The 18,058-nt window shown below is 37.7% G+C and overlaps 1 protein-coding gene across 1 annotated transcript in view; it reads left to right on the top strand.

The window, feature by feature from the left end:
* Positions 1 to 18,058, top strand: part of musk (muscle, skeletal, receptor tyrosine kinase) — a 54,754-nt gene that overhangs the window by 22,535 nt on the left and 14,161 nt on the right. Inside the window, exons 10-15 of the mRNA XM_055153198.1 lie at positions 108 to 371; positions 1,623 to 1,816; positions 2,637 to 2,660; positions 2,739 to 2,827; positions 16,471 to 16,639; positions 17,203 to 17,386. Of these exons, the coding sequence (XP_055009173.1) occupies positions 108 to 371; positions 1,623 to 1,816; positions 2,637 to 2,660; positions 2,739 to 2,827; positions 16,471 to 16,639; positions 17,203 to 17,386 (924 nt within the window). The remainder of the gene's footprint in view (positions 1 to 107; positions 372 to 1,622; positions 1,817 to 2,636; positions 2,661 to 2,738; positions 2,828 to 16,470; positions 16,640 to 17,202; positions 17,387 to 18,058) is intronic.

Below are 18,058 nucleotides of genomic sequence, written 5' to 3'. Positions count from 1 at the left end.
AGAGCATTTTGAGTTTTGTAGATGTAGACATATCCATAGAAACAAGCAGGTGACGCCCCTCATCAAAAAGTTACACAGTGCAACTTTTATCTGCTCCTACCTTCCAGGCTCTACAAGGGGGTGACGGGCTACTGCAGTGCCTACCGCGGTGATGTGTGCCGGGGCATACTTCGAGATGACTCCCTGGTCTTCTTTAACTCTTCTCTGTCAGACCCCGAGGACATGCAGGAGTACCTGGTGCAGAGCTGGTGGAATGATCTGGAGGGCCTCAGTGCGATGTGTGGTCCGGCTGTGCGCTCACTGCTGTGTCACTCCGCTTACCCCGACTGTAACCCCTCAGGCCTGGGACCTGCTCCCAAACCAGTCTGCAGGTGAGTCGAGCTAGGGCTAGATCCAAAAAGGGTTTGAAATACGGAAGATTTTGATTTTGAATTTTATTAATCTAACCGTGTCCCCAGATAGAAGTTGCAATGTAATGCTGGTTTATTCTTGATTACAAAAACATTGGACATGATGGCAAAATTGTTAGTTTTATAATTTGTTGTTTTAGTTCTCAAGATGATTATCCAATTAGAAAGCATCTCAAAATTCAGTTGGCTGAAAGTTTGTTAACTAGCTAATAAAGTTGGCTCCTCCCTTCAGACATTACACAGTGTCCACCGGCAATATGACCAGATTTGAAGAAGCCACTTGGAAGAGCTGTCTTGTGAAAAGTCTTAACTCAAAAAAACGTTTATCCAGTTGACAGAATTTAATTGTTCTGTTGCTATGGATCCTACCTAGCCTGATTCATCAGCCGGTTTCACTTTGTGGAAACCGTCTAACCTCGCAGCATTAGGATTCGTTCACTCAACAGTGGACGGGTACTTTTTTTATTTAACCAATCACTGCTATTTGGTTGTGACATATGTAATGCGCTGCAAATGGGGGTAACTGGTATATTAACCTATTCCAGCTACTGTAGGAAGAAGGTCAATAACGTCTTTCCCCTTGATAAAATTCACCAAACATTCTCTTTGTTCCGGCTTTAAATCCTCCATCTCGGGAATCGTTGCCAACACAGAATATATGGCGTCGTCTATGAGCATCTCGACCGCTTTGTTTACTGTTGTGTTATATCACAAAAAGGGATCCAGTCATGGCTTCACAGCTCTTCGCTGATTGGCTGGTGCAGTCTACAACTTCCGGGGTTCTTGCAAAACGTCTAGTGTATTCCGCTTCCTGACCTAGTCGCTATGAAATGAAATTGAGCGGAGGCACTAGGTGGCACCAGCCTCGCTACCTGGGCGCCTGAGAGATTACACAGACACAGAATGAGCTCCTCTGTCCCTGTATATGGTGCAGTGGGTGAGCAGGAGTGTCTATGATCGAGTGCAGTTTGTCCACTGTCCTCCTGTCCTTCACTGTGACAAATGCTTCTAGCTCACAGCCGATCACATGACCAGCTTTACGGATCAGTTTGTCAATCTGTCCAGTGTCCCTTTTACGGGTGCTGCTCCACCAGTAATGATTAAATGTAGCCTTGAACCCTTTTGATTTTCCAATACTCAAAATGCACTACACAAACCAAATGTATTCAACTTAAAAAAAAAACGTGATCTATGATTCCTTGTGTGTAACAGGGAGCATTGCCTGGCCGTGAAGGAGCTGTACTGCCATAAGGAGTGGTTGCTTCTGGAGAGTTCTACCTCAGCGCAGTCTGGTTTGTACGGTCCTCTCAGGGGACCTCTGACTCCTTCTCTACACCTGCCCAACTGCCTGGCCTTACCCAGTCTGCTCGCCAACCCCGACGCCTGCACGCATGTCCCCTTTGTCGGTATGTAGTATGTCTTTTTACACGTTGATTACCGTCCACCAATATGGTAATCCATCCAGATACACCGTCAAAAGTTTGAGAACACACTTTTTCCAGTTTTTGTGTCATTGCGCTCTGAAATGAAAGCTATATGATTTGAAAAAGAAATCATGGAATCAGTTTATAGACCAAAATGTGTGCTAAACTTTTGATTCATAGAAGTGTCCACCTTTGGCAGATATAACAGCTGAACACACTCGTGGCATTCTTTCTACAATATAAATCAAATATTCTTCAGAAGTTCTTCCCAAATCTGTTGCAGAAGTTTCCATAAATGTGTGGCACTTGTAGGTTGCTTGACTTTCACTCTTCTGCCCAGTTCATCCCAAACCAGGTCAATGGGGCTTAAGTCTGGAGACTGTGCTGGACACTCCATGTTTTCAAGTTTACCATCTTGTTCTTTTTTCCTGAGGTAGTTTTGGCACAGCTTGGACTCGTGTTTTGTTATCTTTTATCTTTTTTTGAACCTCTGTCTGTTCAGTACTTACTTTTGAACCATTTCAGGCTCTTCATTGAACTTGCACGACTTGAATTGCAATAAATAACTGGAAAAATTAGGGTGTTCTAAAACTTTTGACCGGTCGTGTACATTCAAACTTGCAAATAGTCTAAAACTGGGACTAAACCAGAAGAAAATATGGACTAGATCAGAACTAACCCAGGACTACAACAGGACCAAACCAAGTCTATATCAGGACTAAAGTGGGCTTAAACTAGAACCAAAGCATGACATGTATCTGCTGATGATGATTCAAAGATCCTACTTGTATCTTTATTTCAGATATCAAGAGGAATGAAGTTACAGGTAAGTGATATCAGACACACCTCACCACTGTGGCCTACTTTACTTTGTCTAACATTCTGCATTCTTTGTCTGTAACAGCGTTCTGCTACAATGACAGAGGGCGTTTTTACCAGGGGGATGTAAACGTGACCAGATCAGGAATACCATGTCAGGCCTGGAGTCAGCAGGTACTTTCCGTGGTTTATATGACACAGCATACTTTTTGCCCATGTATAGTGGAGGTTATAAAGATAATAAGGGATTGTGTTGTCATTGTATAGTGTAGTAGTGCAGTGGTTCTCAGGCTGTGGTGTGTAAGCTACTTGAGGTGATTTGCAGATTCCTCTGTTCAAATATTTGTTGAATTACAGTGAATATACTGCAAAATATTTTAGACCTTTATCCTAGAACAGTCCAGTTTTGTACCTGGCTTGAATCTGGTGGTACTCTAAAGGACAAATATCCTTTCTTATTTTTCTGAGAGTTATTGGTATAGTGTGATGTTGTTAATGGGGCGTGGATGTTGTTTTCAAACTTTTAACATAAATGAAAGTGAAAATGTATAAATGTGATGATTCTTGGAGAAATCTTTAAGTATGAGGTAGCAGAGTGTTTAGTTGCATTCTATCTTTCAACCTTTTGCTGACGTTTTTGGCTTTGCACACAGGGCATTAGTTCTTGGAGTTGAATTACTATATTGGTAATTGTTTAACTTTCCCACAGTTCTAATAAATCCAGTAGATAAATAAAAGAAAATATCAGGTTCAACATCTGTGAATTTACATTTTGGATATTTCATGACAAAACAGAATGTTATCGATAGGAAATACTGGCTCTTGTACCTGTTCAGGGTTTATGACATCACCACATTTCTGATAATCACTATTCAATTACAGGAAACCCACATAAATAGATATCTTTTAAAACAGTGCTGAAAATATCTGTATATATCAAAATACAAAATTTACCGAAACAGTATCATATCATTGGCTGCTGTATATACAGTACATTGCCAAGAGTATTTTATGGTACCGTTTAGCACTTTTTTGTGATCACACTACAATTTTGTTACATATTTATTCAAAGGAAACGTCATTATGGAACATTACTGTTTTGGTGATTAAAATATAAGTATTTTGTAAATGCACAAGTAGTGGTTTAATCAAGCAATTTTGCTGCTAAAATGTATTTGGTTCTTAAAAAACAGCAATATACCACAGAGTATCAAGTGCAGTGCTTATCGTTTGTGTATGTATCACCCCATAGTAATAAGATCTTATCCTTAGCCATGTATTATATCAAATTGTGGGACCCTGTGATTCCCAGACCTATTTTAAAAGTCTTCCATCTTTTAACCTTTTGCTGACGTTGTTGGTTTGCATAGGGCATTTGTAGACATTCGTTCTTGGAGATGCTGAATCACTATATAATTTTATAACTTTCTAACAGTATTCCACAGTTCTTCTTGTTCTTGCAGCTCTTTTGTTACTCACAAAAGGTTTTCCCAGGTTGGACTTTATTCAAGCATGAGTTGCATTGTTAAATTGTGTGTATAGCTGCATAACAGTTATGCAATTGGGTTTTATATTTAATATAGATCTGATGTCACTAGAGATTAGAGACTCATAAATATATGGGTCATTTGTACAAGACAATGCATTTACCTCTGGAGATAACACTTTTTTTTTTTTTTTTTTTTTTTTACTTGGCAGTGGTGCAACATAGTTATGGAAGAAGTACTTTATTTCATTATGAACTATGAACATGTTAAAAACAAACCGCTTGACCTTTTCAGCAGGTCTCAAACAATAATAAAAAATACAGTTACTTTTCAGTCCAGTATTCCTGTAAAAGTAGTGAAGTAGAAGTACAGATAAAGCTCTCAAATGTAGTGAAGTAAAAGTATCTAATTTAAAATATACTTAAGTAAAGTATGTTTTACTTTAAAGTGTATTGTGTAACTTCCATCTGTCAAATGCTTTTCTTCATGGTGTTGTTATTGCTTTGTCTGGAATTCTTCACAGTGTGGTTTAAACCTTTCTATCTTCATGGAAACTGAAACCAGACCAAGTTACAGGCCAGATCTGTGGAGAGGCAGATTTTTTTTAGAGGTGTTTTTTATAAAACCACCTCTAATGTAATACATGTAAGATTGAGCCATTTTACGTCATGCTGTGTAAAATTCCAGGCAGAGCAATGACATATCCACAGAAACAAGCAGGTGATGTACCCCTAACCGAAAAGTTACACAATGCACCTTTATGTAATACTTTACTACTGTTACTTTGTTAGATTCCACCTCTGAACATAGTGTAAAGTTCCTTGCTAAAGGACAACCAGTCTACCACCTCAACTGTCACATAGTTTTATAGTGTCTATTGCTTCAAAACTTTATATGGTAATAATATGCGAGTATATTCTGCAGATATCCTACTGATGTCATTTCTATAAACACCAGTAACACGCATGAACTCCACGGAATCCCCCATAGGCTCAAACACTTGCGCTAATGTTACAATCCAAGTGTCTTCACCCTCCAACCAGGACGGATGACACTCCTGGACGCTACTTCACGGATGCTTGCACTTTCACATTTAACCACCCTATACTTTTCCCCCACAAACCTGACTATGTATACATATCCCTTAAGTGCTAACATGTGTTAAACCATTTTTTTACTGCAAGGACTGCTGTTACTGTTCTCCTGCGCTGGCTTCTTGGGTCTGTATGCTTGTATTCATTTGGTGATACAGTATTGAGTTTTTGGTATCTTTTAGCAATTTTTGTGTGTGTGTGTGTGTGTGTGCGCAGTACAATTTTCTCATTTATTTTTTGAAGGAAACCTGTTTATACACTTATTCACTGTTTTTTATAAAAGTTATGTATTTCATATTAAAGGTGCACTATGTAAATGTATGATTGGCATTGTCATGTCATTGCTCTGCCTGGAATGTTCCACAGTATGACATTAAACAGTTCTACCTTACATTTACTCAATTAAAGATGGATTCATAGCTCAAAAATACCCAGAAAAACAGGCATTGTGACTGTTATCATGGTTGCCTTTCCACAGACCTAACCTGTAACTCGGTCTGGTTTGGTTTCCATGATGATAGAAAGATTTAATGCCATTCTGTGAAAGTTCTGTCTTCACAGAGACAAGCATTTGATGGACCCGCCAACAGAAATGTTACACAGTGCACTGTTAACTTTGCAGTACCCTTGACATTTTCACTTTTTTGATGATTAAAGCAGGTGTATTCAGACTCACAAGTAGTGCACAAAAAAGCACTAAGTAGTGCACAAGTAGTGGTTTAAAAGTGCATTCTGTAACTTTTCTGGTGGAGGGCCATTCACATGCTTGTATCCATAGAGCTTATTATGTTGCCTGGAATGTTCCTTGGTATGGCATTAAACACATCTATCTAGCATTTATTCATTACAGGCATCTCTCTGTGAATAGGGTTGCCTCTCCATAGGTCTTACCTATGATGTAGCCTATAGTTGTCTCCCTCATAACAGATATAGGTTTAATCTCTACTGTTGAACATTCTAGACAAAGCAATAACATCTGCATTAAGACGAGGAGGTGGCGTGGGCAATTACTTTTTCCATGGGGCCACATGAGAAAAATAAATTTATTATTGTGGAGGGCTGGGTCAAAATGCTTAACTCAGTTCTGCATAATATTACTTGTATTTCTTTAGCAATAAATAGCATTGTTTTGACAAGCTGGTAGGACTGGTAATAGTTTGTGTTATGACTCAGCAATGAAAAAGCGAGGCTGCCTCACAAATAATGATGTATTTAAAAAAAAAAAAAAACAACAACTCTAAAATAAAAGCAATGCAGCTTTTGTCTAGCCTGATTCATCGGACAGTTTCACTTCGTGGAAACTGATTTCTTGATGAACCGTCACAGCATTAGGACTTGTTCGCTCGGCAGTAGGCGGGTACTTTTTTTAATTTAACCAATCACCAACCAATATGACGTATGTAATGTGCCGCTAACGGGGCTAACTGTTATATTAAGCTTTTCCCAAATCCCGGAAGGAAGGGCAATAACATCTTTCCCCTTGATAAAATTCACCAAACATTCTCTTTTGTTTCAGCTTTTAATTCTCAATTTCTGGAATCGTTGCCAACACAGAATGTATGGCTCTTCACTCATTGAGTGGTACTTGGACTCGCACTTCTGGGGTTCTTTTTAAACTGTCTAGTGTATTCTGATTCCTGACCTAGTCGCTGGAGAGAAATGAAATTGAGTGGACGCACTAGGTGGCACCAGCCTGGCACCAGCCTGGCTACCTTTTGTCCATGTATCAAGTACAATGAAAAAATATGTGTATTTTGTAATTCCAAAGTAGCTTGAAGAGGCCGGTCAGAGTCAACCAAAGAGCCGTATGTGGCCCAGGAGCTGTACAATGTCCAGGTCTGCCCTATAGTTCTCCCCTACAAACGGATTTGAGGATCTCATGGAGACCAAACCAGACCAAGTTACAGGTCAGATCTGTGGAGAGACATACAACAATTATTGCGTGTATCGCCGTATTGTGATAAGATTGTATCACCATGTATTGTGAATCGAGTTGCCCTATAGTTTCCCCACAAATTTGACTATGTATACATATCTCCTAAGTGCTAACATGTGCTAAACCATTTTTTTTTTACTGCCAGGACTGCTGTTACTGCTCCCCTGCGCTGGCTTCTTGGGTCTGTATGCCAGGTCAGCAGAGACGGAGGGGCTGGCTCCACTCACATCCTGGTTCTGGAAACAATTAGCCTTCACACGCATAGTCAGCACAGAACCCTGTAGTGTGGAGTAGGACATGAAAGTCACCCAACATTAAGGTTCTATTATGCAATCCACAATTAGACCCAGCCTAGTCAGACACAGTATTACAGATGTTTCCCAGTTCCCAGTCATGAATCGTAAAAGTCGCGTTGGTGCGTAAAACTGAACGAATGAAAAGAGTAAAGATTTAATATGTGCTAAATGGCCACACATGATCGCGTAATGGTGTTGGCATGGTTTCAAATGTGAATAGATTAGGGGAGCGCGATGAGAGGCACATTTTGGCTGCTGCAATTACATGGTAGTTGATTCTTGATTTTTAGGGGTATTGCACTGTGATGTTGATACAAAATTTTGCATACTATCAGTCAGACCTTTGATTTGACTTTATTTCTTCCACTTATATTACGCAAAATGGACTCTTGTGAGCTTTAAGCCGTGTTTGAATGCTGTTACCTCATCAAAAACATACCTGGAGTTGTGTTTTGCTTCATTCACACATGTTTGAGGAAAAGGAAAGCATCCTGGGAGTAACTTCAAAAATGATTTCATGCGCTCTCCTGTGGTGCACTCAAACAGGGCGTCGTTGTCATTCCCAGCTTCAGATTTACCCCCGACTGTTATAGCATACTGGCACCAACTTTGTCTGAGTTTTGAACCTCCAGCTCTTCTTTCAGAGCTTCTTTCTTTTCTTAGGCAATGTCTTGTTTATCGAATTACGGCGAGTTGACAATGGGCTTTGTGAGGAAAAAATGGATTTGCAAAAGCAGTGGAACTTGCTAAACACATGTCCTGACACTATATGATCATAACCAGGCGTCCAACTGGTTGATGTTACTTATACAATCTGGAGACATTTTGTTGGATGAGAAGCATAAAGCAAATTAAAGGGCCTATATCACAAAAATGACCCTTGTGAGTTTTAAGCCATGTTATAATGTTGTTACCTCATCAAAAACATACCCGGATATTATATTTTATATATCATTATTAGTCTCACCACATTTCCAAAGCTCAAAATGCTCTGTTCCTCCTTGATATAGTAACATGTAATTTTTAAGTAAACAGCTACCCTTTGCCTTTTTTTTTTTTTTTTTAGTAAAGATAAGCAATTCCAGGGCTGAAATTCTCCTGTTATGCTGTACAGAGTTTAAAAACACAGTGGAGCCACATAGACAGTATGTTTTTGATAAGTAAACAACATTACAATATTGATCAGAGAATAGCGTGATATGTGCCATTTAAGACAGTTTTAATTGAGAACTATGAGCTAGCAAAAATACTAGTACTGATAGTTGTTTGTTTGTCATGGTCTGCAAATTCCTTGCCCAAGGAGTATACTGGCAGTACACAGCAGATAGTAGGTAATGGGAGCAATTCCAATTTAGTGGCTTATTTGTGCCAGATTCTGTCCACAAGCAACACACAAACAATTTATTTGCAATACAGATCATGTTTTATTGATACTATTTGTAGAAGATGGTAAAAAATACTCAAATTGATATACCGTATTTTTTGGACTATAAATCGCTCCAGAGTATAAGTCACACCCAGCCAAAAAATGCGTAATGAAGAATTAAAAAACATATATAAGTCGCACATTTTGGGAAAATTTATTTTATAAAATCAGAGACCAGGAACCGACATTTCATCTTCAAAGGCAAATTATAGTAATAACAATGGAACAGAGAACAACATATGAACAGTCCTTCAGATAAACAACAGAACAGAACAAGTTTACCAAACTCTCCATCTCACTCCAAATCCATTGAATTCTTCATCATCGGTATCGCTTCTGAGCAATTCCGTGATCTCTGGAGATAAACAGTAAAAGAATTATTCCGGCCTTTCTGAATCCTGACAGGATGGTTTCAGTTGTCTTCATGTTTGTTTAAATTTGAAATTGTCAATGTTACAGAAGTAATGATGCGATCGACTGATATGATACCAGACATGATACAGGACAGTGGCTCTTTCTCTTTCTTCTGCAGCCGACATGCGCAGGTGAGTGCAAAGTGAGTGGTACAGGAGTACACAAGCCTAGAGTGTGGCTGTCAGTGTGAACATTTTTACATATAAGTCACACCGGAGTATAAATCGCAGTGCAACTTATAGTCTGAAAAATACAGTAATAAAAAATCATTATACAACTTAAGTATACAGGTAGTTCTAATCTGAAAAGATGTATGTGAACACTGTAATAAATGTACGTATTGTGCTGTTTTCTAGTCTATGTTGTTTCTTCATCAAAAAAAACATACCTGGAGTTGTGTTTTGTTTCATTTACACGTGTTGAACACACAAACCCTGCTTCTTAGAGATCTTCTCTCAGAAACAGAACAGAAAATACTCTGCTCCACCTTGTGTCATGTGGTTGTACAGATAATGCTTCAATCTCCATACACCTCGAAAATTATTTGGATAATTTCAGCTAATTTCTACTGAACTCAATGTAAAAGGCATCTGTTGTGACTTGAAAACTACCACTTCATGACATCACAAAGTAGAACAGAGCATTTTGAGCTTTGGGGATATAGACAGACTAATTATAAAAGATTGCTCAAACATGTGTAAATGAAACAAAACACAGCTCTGGTCATTTTTTGATGAAGCAACAGCATTCTAAAATGAAAATCCCACAAGAGTCCATTTTGTGTAATTTAGGACCTTGAAACAAATTATCTCTCCTTTACAATTTTCCTCTTGACTAATCTCTGCGTTGGGGTTCTAAATGGTGTTATTGCAGTAGTAACAGGCCCTTATCCCCACTTTGAAAGCTGATGTTTTGTCTCCACTAGAGTCTGGGTTTACTCAGAAAATACACTGACATCATACAGCTCAAGAATCCTTAGCTGCTACCAGGAAGTGCCACAGACTCCTGCTTATTCACATAGGAGGAAAAGTGAGCCTTGTTCAACACTGGAGCTTTATTTGGATGATTACGAGTCAGGCCGACATCAAAGTCTTAATTTCCTCCTTTAAGTGTAATAACAGTGATGTAGCTCGTGAAAGATTGGAGTTACACAGACGGTCATGTGCTGAAATACCGCTACTGCAAGAGTATATGGATTTTTCTACAACTTTGAAATATTGTGTTATTGAAAAAAAAAATTGTATAATGGGTTTTATGAAATGTTTGGTTGATCGATTTCTGTGGGTGACAGTAGCTCAGTTGGTAGAGCGAATCCCACTGATTGGTGATGTGTTTCCAGCTCCCACAGATGAAGGCTGTGACTGTGTCCTTGGGCAAGACACTTAATCCACTTTGACTCTAGTGTCTGTGTACACTGGTGTATGAGTGTGTGTGTGTGTGTGAATGGGTGAGTGGTTTCTTGTTGTAAAGTGCTTAGAGTATGTTTAAGGTGGAAAAGTGCTATATAAAAATGTGACCACTTAATCCCTCAGTCATCCAGGTAGGTTCTTAGAAAATCTAACATTATTCAAAATGTCCAAACTATCATGAATTACTTACATTATTTTGATTATTAGCCAAACCAATGTCCCTAAATTATTACTAAATTATTTTGTTATATCACTACAATTTTGTTGCTTGTTTAGTGGAAGGAAACTCGTTTATGTGACACATTTGACATTTTCACTGTTCTAATGATTAAAATGGGCATTTTTCATATAAACTTTGCAGAAGAAGTGGTTTAACAAAGACTTTTAGTATCACAGCAATGATTTAGCCTTTATATGTCAGATGAAGAAAAAGTGGTACGGTGCTTCACTGGGTCATAGAAGAGTGAAAAATAGCAGTACAAGTGCTCTTGGTCTTCGTCAGGGCAAAGTCGTCACCACTTTGCCCTGACGAAGACCATGTTGCTAGTTGAAACACGTTGGCGTCGCTTCATGCAATAAAGGACTTTTAATATATCCAGTCAGAGTGCCTCGGGTTTGTACCTTGCCCACTTTTACATTTTCCAGTAAGGGTAACTTTCTGTTTTTTGATTTAGCCTTTATTTTTTATTGAACTGTATCAAATCGTTTTGATGTATATTGTATCGAAAGTGCACTGTATCGAGATATGTACCGTATCGTGGCCTATGTATCGTATCTGCAACTTCTTAATGATACCCAGCCCTACTAAATTGCAGTACATTTTTATTCGAAACCTTTGTGACAGTGTTTTGGATAATAACTGGAAAAGTGAACAGTTAGTGTTAGCAAATAGTCCTGGGTTTGACTCCTGGGGCATCACTTGGGGCCTTGTAGTTTCCAAGTTTCTGTCCATGTCTGGGTGGGTTTCCTTCAGGCACTTGGGTTTACTGTACTCTATCAACCCAAAACATGTAGAATAAGTGTTAAAAGATGGGTCAAATGCAGACGATGAATGGCACCATTATACTTTAACCTTAACTTGGCATTGTGTACCCATTTCTAAAACGCCTATTGTAGAAAACTCTACATTGAGACTGTTTAACTCGACGGTTGAAAAAAGACAAAGAAAATTATTCCATTTCCATTTGTGGAAATATTGCACTATACATACTATAAGGCCATTTGCAAACATGTGTTTCATTTTGTTCTACCCTTAGATATTCCATAACATTTTACACCCTGACTGCATGGGGCTGCCTCCTGCAAAGTTCACCTATCCCCACTGAGCGCACCTGCTTTATATGTGATACCATAAATCATTCTTGCATTGTATTATCCTGTGAACTCTGCCATAACTTTATCCAAGGTCACCTCTTACCAACAAAACAACACCTGTTTTAAGTCAGTAGTTTTATAGTAAAGATAAAGTATTTGGCAGGACGTGACCATGACATTTGATCCATATGGGTCCTCAATGTACATCATGCTTTCTTAATGTGACTGTACCCGATGTTTTTCTGTATAGTTGAGAAAAAAAACCCACTTTCATTGTAGAAGCAGTACTTAAGGTCTGTATGCAGTCTAGCGATGTAACAAAAAAGCATATTTGGCATCATAATAATATTTCTATTTCTGTAGTGCACTATATTTCTTATAGTGCAATGTTTTATTTGGATTCTGCATAATTTCAAAAGTCTAACACACCCACACTCTCAGTTTCAATCACTGTAATGAAATCGGAGCCTTGGCCTTTTTGTCTCTCTGATTAGTTTGTAGTTAAAATGAAGTGTCACATTGGCTTTTGTTGTATAAATAAATATCAAACAAGATTCGGATCCCGTGAAAGAGTCGAAAGTCCCAAAACTAGTGCTGTCTGTTTCTAACTAAAAAGTGCTTTATCCTCTGGGAATCAGAAAGTGCACTGTTTGCATGCTTGTTGTTGTTAGCATTACTAGGACGACTCTCTAGCCTTAGAAATTTGTAAAAAAAAAAAAAAAAACATCTTGTGGTGAGTAATTAGGATGCTCAGAATTCATGAGATATGTGTGGAATAACTTTGGACCACTGCAAAGTTTTTCACATTTTGACAGTGGTGGAATGTCATAAAAATAGTATTGTACTTAAGTAAAAAATAAAATAAAATAGGCATCTGTACTTTACTTAAGAAGATTTTAATTTGGATACTTTTTACGCATACTTCATTACATTTGAGAGCAGATATTTGTACTTTCAACTCCACTATATTTTTGAACAGGACTGAGAAATAAAAGTTTTTTTATTATTATTATTATTATTGTCTTGAGACCTGCTGAAAAGCGGTTTATCTTTAATGCATTTATAGCTTGAGCAAACAAAAATATACAAATAAAAACTGCTTGAAAAAAATGACAGATTGAATTATTTCTGTTGAACAAAATGCAGCACAAAATTAGTACATTTGAAGCATCATTAGATCTCAAAATGAGTGTGAAATATTATACTTTTATTTTGTACTCTTTAAGTACATTTTAAACACTGTTACTTAAAGGTGTATTGTGTAACTTTTCTGGTGTCGGATCCATCAAATGCTTTTTCTGCGTGGGATATCATTGCTCTGCCTGAAATGTTCACAGTATGACATTAAACAGTTCTACCTTACTTTTTTTTTCTATTGCAGGTGGTTTCATAACTCAAAAACAGGCATTGTGACTGTGAGCGGGGTTGCCTCTCCACAGATCTGACCTGTAACTTGGTCTGGTTTGGTCCAAGGTTTAACACCATACGGCGAAACATTCCAGACAAAGCAATAACATCTCCATGGAGAAAAGCATTTGACGGACCCTCCACCAGAAAGTATTGTGTCATTTGATGCTTTGACTTACTTACTTCAGTATTTAATTTACTCTAGAATCTGTACTTTTATACTTAAGTACTTTTTTAACATCTTCCATCTCTGCAGTGTAAAGGCAAGTACATCACATCTAACCCAAAGTAGAAGCATGGGCTATTGTTTACCCAAGCAGTAGTAATTATTTGAACCATCTCAAGTGTATGTTAGGTCCATTAGCTCCGAACAGTGTTATACTGGACCGTGACCCTGTGGGAAATGAGGCGCACTATGAGTCAATCGCGACAGCCCATCTCTCTGCTCTCCTCTCGAGGATTGTCTGCTTCTGATGAGTATCTTGACACACAAAGAACGCACCAGATGTTCAGTATTTGAGCTGGCTCGGAGGTTCTGAAAATAAGCAGACAGCTCTCGGTGTCCATCACAACAGAGAGTTTTACAGCCAGTGGTACAAGAGAACTTTAGCTGTACCTTGAACTTCACACTGGGAGACCGTCAAAAGTTTAATGGCATTGTAGTGGACCAAACAGAAAGGCAAAGACAAGGTATAAAAATAATTTTAAACTGAATAAAGTCAAAAAAGAGGTGATTTAACAAAGGCTTAAATGAGGTAAACTATGAACAATAAAAGCTGGGTCCAACTGGGGTAACTCAAATCAAACCGAACAAAACAAAACCAGAGGACCAACTAAAACTGAACACAAGAGGGGAGAATTACACTAAATAATTGACTAAAACTACTAACTTACGTGAAATAATATAACGAAAATAATAAAGTGATAATAAAGTGACCTTGAAATAAAATGGTCAAATGAACTTGGTAAAACTAACTAAATAGTGCTCCCGCTTTGTTCATTTATAAATGGTCTCAGCCGAGGGTCCTCCGTCTGGCATTCAACTAAACAAAAAGAAAGAACAAGTCTAAATAAACAATTCAGATGTATACTCAAATGTGTGCACCCAAACTATAACGTAAGTCTAAATAAAGGAATTAAATTATGTGTGACGTAATTAACTGTGAATGTAATTGAAAATGAAATAATACTAAGACTGTGGAGTGGTGGCAGAGGTATCAACCACAATCATCAGTGACGTATCCATAGGAACATGTAGGTGATGGAATCCCAACCAAAAAGTTACATAGTGCGTCTTTAAGTATGAGTAGTGGTTTAAGAAATGACTCAACAGACTTGGGGAAAATTACACAATTTTAAGAATGCATGTCTCCACAAAATGTTCTAAAACTTTGAGAGTGAAGGTCTTATTGTCTTATTGAGAAAAATTCTTGAAAACATGCAGGGAACATTCATGTTTTTAAGAGTAGGCTCAAGACCCACCTTTTTAGCTTAGCTTTTGATTGAAATCTTATACTTTTACCTCTTTCAATTGTACATATTTTATTCTTTTTTATTTATTTTAGGCATATTTTTAGGATTTCCAGTGTTTCCTCTGTAGGAGCCTCTGCATCAGGAGCGGAGGTTGGCTGCGGCTGCTGGGTTCTGTCCCGGGGGCTCATGGTGGAGGGTTAGTGCTTGGGTTTAATCTCTCCCCTGAGCCCTACGATGGTTCCTGGTGGTAGTGGATGGCTTTCTGCTCCTGGTGTAGACGGCTCCTCTGATGGTGCTTTCTCCTGTATTCAGCCTCACATTTTACTATGTGCGGTTTTATGTATTAGCATGTTAGTGTGTGTGTGAGTGTGTGTATGTTTGTGCGTGTACCACAGTACCAGTACAATTTTATTTTAAGAAATATGTCCAGTAAATGTAACTTTGACATGTACTCCCTACATTGGTTCAAATATGAATCACATTCTTTAATCGGGCTATCATTGTTTAGCTTTTGATTGAGATTTGGTGATTTCCAGGAGAAGTCCGAATCTGTCCATCTAAGTCTGCCTGCCAGCTTTTGGATTTCCAAGAAAATCTAGCACTTAGTGTGTTCTAAGAACATAGGAAAATGTATTCTGCAAAAAATGTTTAAAAAACTCACATTGGATTGAAGGATTATATACTTTTTAATGTTAACTGATCAACTTTGTAGCCAACGTAAATAGAGGTAAAAGAGCCAAATCAGATTACATTAGAACACTAGTAAATACTGGTAGAGAAATATTTGTACTTCTTTTGTTTTATAGGCAGTAGTGGAAGGTAACCAAGTACAAGTAGTAAAGTCAAAATTTTAGGTATCTGTACTTTACTTAAGTACATTTTGCAGTGAATACTTTTACTTGTGCTTCACTATATTTGAGAGCAGGTATTTGTACTTTCTACTCCACTTCATTTTTAACTGAACTGGAAAGTAAAAACATATTTTTACATGATTTAAGGGGCTATTTTTACCGTGACATCCAGACTAAAGGTATCATTTTTTTAACGAATATAACTACATTTAACACAACACCTTTCAAAACAGGTACTTTAAAACTTTCACTTAAAGGTGTACTCTGTAATTTTTTGTTGGGGGTCTGTTACCTGCTTGTTTCTATGTCATTGCTCTGCCTGGAATGTTTCACAGTGTGACATTAAACAGCTCTACTTTATATTTATTCAATTGCAGATGGTGTTATAGCCTTAAAATACCTAGAAGAAAAGGAATTTTGACAGTGAGCAGGGTTGCCTCTCCACAGATCTGACCTGTAACTTGGTCTGGTTTGGTCTTCATGAAGATAGAAAGGTTTAGTGCCATACTGTGAAACATGCCAGACAAAGCAATAACATCTCCATGGAGAAAAGAATTTGACGGACCCGTCACCAGTAAAGTTACAAAATGCACCTTTAAGTAGATTTTTTCACATGATGCTTTTACTTTTACTTGAGTCAATTTTTGCCTCTGTGTCTGTACTTTTACTTAAGTAACAAAATTGAGTACTTCTTTCACTACTGTTTGTAGGAACCCCACCAACATCGACTGTCTGTGGATGTCATTCCTGAATTAAAGGACTCGGAAAACTTCTGCCGGAATCCTGGAGGCATCAGTGAGAAACCCTGGTGTTTTACAACCAATCCTAACATCCGCTGGGAGTACTGCGCTGTGCCCCAATGTGGTGAGACTGAGAAAGGTATCCATTTGGTTACGCTCCTAAAATCAAAGGAATACATTCTGATACTTTATTATTTAATTTTGGCTTTGAACTGTAAGTTATTAGTGAGAAAAAAGCCGCTCTTTCAGTGTGTGTGCTTGCATGTTTCCTTCTGTAATTAGACGTCAGTTAAAGGTGTATTATGTAATTTGCTTGTTTCTATGGATATGTGTTTGCTCTGCTGAATGTTCTACAATATAACAATAAACAGCTCTACTTTACATTTATTCAGTTACAGGTGGTTTTACAGCTCAAAAGTCAGATATACAGTTATTTAAATGTAAATTGATATAGTTGAGGATGTTTTTGGACATAAAAATAAAAGGGGCAATGGTGTCTACTTTTTAACATGCTACTTGTAAACATACACAATTACATATTTTTTTTTATAGGAACAACACACAAATACATTGTAGTTATACTGGCCTTAATTAATGATATACTGTATCTACTGATGTATACAAAAATTTTAAACTTTAAAGTGTAACTTTAAAAATAACACCCACACATACTGTAACTGGTGCACTGTTGTGTTTTTGTAGTGGTGCAGCCGGACCCCTCTCCCCCTTGGCTGATCCCCCGCTTCCCTCCTGCGACCACCAACTCCACCACCTACTCCATGACCGTCATAGTGATCGTCATGACATCACTGGCTGCTGCTGTCGTCTTCATTGTGCTCATACTGGCCTGTCACCGACGCAGGAAGCACTGGAGGAATCGGAAGAGGCACGAGGAATAATTCTCACTTTTTTTTTTTTTCTTTTTTTTTTTAACATTGTCCAGATGACTTTTGACACATTTTCTACCATGAGTCACTCCTGGACAAATAAGCGATTTCATTGTTCTGTTTCTAAGTATATGGGCATATATATATGTACTAGTTAATATCACAATTTGACAACAGAAATACTTAGTGATGATTTACGGACTTTAATACTGTGCCGGGTTTTTACCTGTAATGTAACAATCATGGGAAAATTCAAAACAAGTATTTTGTTAAATACACCTTCAGGTTTGTTTTTGATCAGGATGCCACATGGTTAAAACCTCAAAAAAGTTAAATTATCCATAATATGTTTATAAATCAATATACATCAACTCTTAACTTTGCCAAATAGTGTACAGCAGTTTGACAGAAATGTAAATGTAAAATCCTAAATTGCTATGAGTAAAAAAAAAAAAAAAAAAGTCCAAATTATTTTAAATGACATGAACAATTTTGTATTTATTTTATTTGCACTATCTAACTTTTTGGTTGAGGATTCGTCACCTGCTTACCTGGAATGTTCCACGGTATGACATTAAACAGCTCTACCTCACTTTTTTTTTTAATTACAGGTGATTTTATAGCTCAAAAATATCTGGAAAAAACCTCTCCACAGATCTGACTTGTAATCT

The sequence above is a fragment of the Boleophthalmus pectinirostris genome, unplaced genomic scaffold, assembly GCF_026225935.1.
Source record: "Boleophthalmus pectinirostris isolate CB_2022bp ecotype Guang Dong unplaced genomic scaffold, ASM2622593v1 HiC_scaffold_18, whole genome shotgun sequence".
Lineage (NCBI taxonomy): Eukaryota > Metazoa > Chordata > Actinopteri > Gobiiformes > Gobiidae > Boleophthalmus > Boleophthalmus pectinirostris.
Note: the sequence above shows the minus strand (reverse complement) of the source record. Positions and strands in the feature narration are given on the sequence as shown.